Source organism: Sitophilus oryzae, unplaced genomic scaffold (assembly GCF_002938485.1).
Source record: "Sitophilus oryzae breed Bouriz unplaced genomic scaffold, Soryzae_2.0 scaffold_979_pilon_pilon, whole genome shotgun sequence".
Taxonomy (NCBI): Eukaryota; Metazoa; Arthropoda; class Insecta; order Coleoptera; family Curculionidae; genus Sitophilus; species Sitophilus oryzae.
Window position 1 is genome coordinate 505,772 of NW_022147615.1, and position 2,828 is coordinate 508,599.

General features: G+C 29.2%; 1 protein-coding gene across 1 annotated transcript in view; it reads right to left on the reverse strand.

The window, feature by feature from the left end:
- The window catches only part of LOC115891182 (Down syndrome cell adhesion molecule-like protein Dscam2), a 39,214-nt gene that overhangs the window by 26,868 nt on the left and 9,518 nt on the right, over positions 1-2,828 (reverse strand). Inside the window, exons 2-3 of the mRNA XM_030911586.1 lie at positions 2,039-2,184; positions 1,841-1,967 (exon numbers count right to left, since the gene is read on the reverse strand). Coding sequence (XP_030767446.1) covers positions 1,841-1,967; positions 2,039-2,184 — 273 coding nt within the window. The remainder of the gene's footprint in view (positions 1-1,840; positions 1,968-2,038; positions 2,185-2,828) is intronic.

Below are 2,828 nucleotides of genomic sequence, written 5' to 3' on the forward strand. Positions count from 1 at the left end.
AATTTTTGGCGGTACTGTAATGGCAAACTTGGGTTAAAATGGGGGTAAGGGAATAATATGGTACGACTTTTTAGAAAGTTAAACCTTGTTATAGGTTATACTTAAAGCTAGCTGAAATATGATTGGAATTATTGAGATATTTTTGTGTCTTTCTGTGTTGTTTAAATACGAGGACGAAATTTTTGAAAACTGTTTACATTTGTTGATTAAAATATTTGAAAAATTATAGCAACTTTTAAAAATCCATAAAAAATACATATTTATTAAATCGTATACTAATTCCATTCATATTATGTAGGGTAGCTCCCAGGCTATTAATTCCTTTAAGCAAAAACGTATAGTTTATAAAAAATAAACATTTTTTTCCAAAATAATATAATCTTTGTTTGAATATCAACAGGATAATATAATTTTTGAACACGATACATCGTATTGTTCAAACTGAGCTCACAAAGATTAAAATACTAAACATATAGAATCTGTTCAATGAGAAAAATAAATGATTTTGGCATGACACCCAAAAAATGAACTCAAAAAATACATCTGTTTTTGAAATAAAATGACAGAAAACAACTTTTGCGTCTTCTATATATGGACAGATTATACGGGGTGTCCCAAAAATAAGGGCAAGTATTTTAATTGGTAGTATAGTTCAGCCCGAGAAACACGCCTGTGAGGTTTTTTCGAGAAAAAAAAAATTTGAAAATTCGAGATTTTTTGAAAAATTTTGTAGAATCTTTTTTAGTTTTTAGTTAAAGAACATAATTTCTTGATAATATGGCAACATAGGTATTAGATTAAATTTACAATAAAGAAAATTCAGAAAAGATCCAGTGGTTCTCAAAATTTTAGCAAAAAATAATTTATTTTTGGAAATCTTCAAAGTAGAATAACTCCGTTATTTTGGACTTATTTGAAAAACGATACAGAGAAAATATGTTTCTTTTATCGAGATCTACCACCTCTTAAAATACTTGCTCTTATTTCTGGGACAACCTGTATATAAAATCAATGTAAACTCAATGCGAATTCATATTAATTTAAACAAAAAGTTTATAAAACTATAAATCTGAAGATAGTAAATTTATGTTAAAAGAGAATCGTTTTTTTCAAATAGATTACTAAAAAACTCGAAAATATTAAGAATTTTTAATTTAAAAATTATTTTACATAATTTATTTGTATTTGATACGCTTTTTGTACACTAATAATTTTTAATGTTATAAAAAAATATCTTTAGAAATTCGCTTAAAAAACTTTATAATTTTTAAAATAATATTCTAAAATTTAATCCATCTTGTACTGAGCGTAAAAAAATTATGTGTTTTTAAAGTTTATTAAAATAATTAAAACATAGTTATAAGACAGAATAAAAAGGTAGTTTTTTAGAAATAACCTAGCATTTGTATCTGGTAATAGGAAAGCCTAAGTAAGTCTAATTTTTCTATTCCTTATTACTTAGGAGCACCAAAAATTGCGTAAACACTCTATAGAAACGTGATTAGAATCAGTTATGTAGCTCTTAAAAATAAAACTGGTATACAAATGTATAAGACGTATATTATAATGAATTTTACTTGTAATATATTATGCTTTAAAAGTAAAATAATTGTTCAAAAAATCTCCCACTAAATTTTAAAATATTTTATCTGATTTTAAAATAGTTATAATAGGAAATATTTAATTACTAAAGACCAAATTTTGTATTAAGTATCTATCTAAATTATTTTTACGTAAATTCAATTGAGTATCAATAAAATATTTGATAATTATTAATATAGTTTTTTAATTTTGTTTTCTGTATGTTTTTATACAGTACGAAATCAAAGTCAAAACTCACCTATCACATTCACTTCTCCACTTCTTCTCGCACTATGTCCCTGTTTATTCCTCGCCCAGCAAGTGTACACACCAGAATCTTCCTTTTTCTGGACAGGCTCGATGATTAGTGTACCATCAGGCAACACCTAGAAAAACACAAAAAATTTCAATAAGTCTTTATTTTGTCTCATTTGTAACTTCGAAAAAAAAATCTAACCTTCTGTCTTAGACCGTTGGGTAGCTCACTCCCACTTCTTTCCCAGTGAATTTCCTCGATTGGATACCCAGCTACAGGACACTTCAGCTTCAGCTGCTCCCCAGCTACAGCTGTTACTTTTGGAATCAGGCGAATGTAGGGCATGCCTGAAAAAATAAACGTAAATCGTCAGCAAGAAAATTGTGAAAAAGCAGAAAATTTTAGAGATACAAGTATTCCTAGAGAAATTTTGAAATATTTTTTTTTACACAATATTATAGTTAATTATTATACTGGGTGGTCCATCTGCGTTAGGAACGTTATGCGAAGTCTCTTCAAAGACTTTTTTGATAAGAGACTTCGCATTTTTCTCACGACTTACAAGATCGCCACAACGATTCACTCCTAGACACGTAAGAACTGACCCAAGACTGTCACTTCCCGATATGGTATGTTAATACGTCTCTAAATTTACTTATTTCTCTGAGCATGAAATAAATGCAGCGAGCTCCTTTCGAGCCGGCAGCGTTTCGGAGAAAAATAGGGCTTGCAAAATAAAAAGCGAGCCAAAAAAAAGCAGGAGGTTGCGTTTGTGCATTTCACTTGCAAGCAAGCGTGTCGAAAGCGCCGGGATGAATTTCCTAGCGTCAGAATATTCTGCTACAGACAAGGATAAAGTGGGCTAGCAGCTCAGGGAAACGTTGACCTTAAAGCGAAATAAGCAAAGGGTTGTATAATATGTTCTTGTTTCGTATATGTCTTGCTTAGAACGACAAAAATGCTAATATAACAAATATATTTGTTATATTCT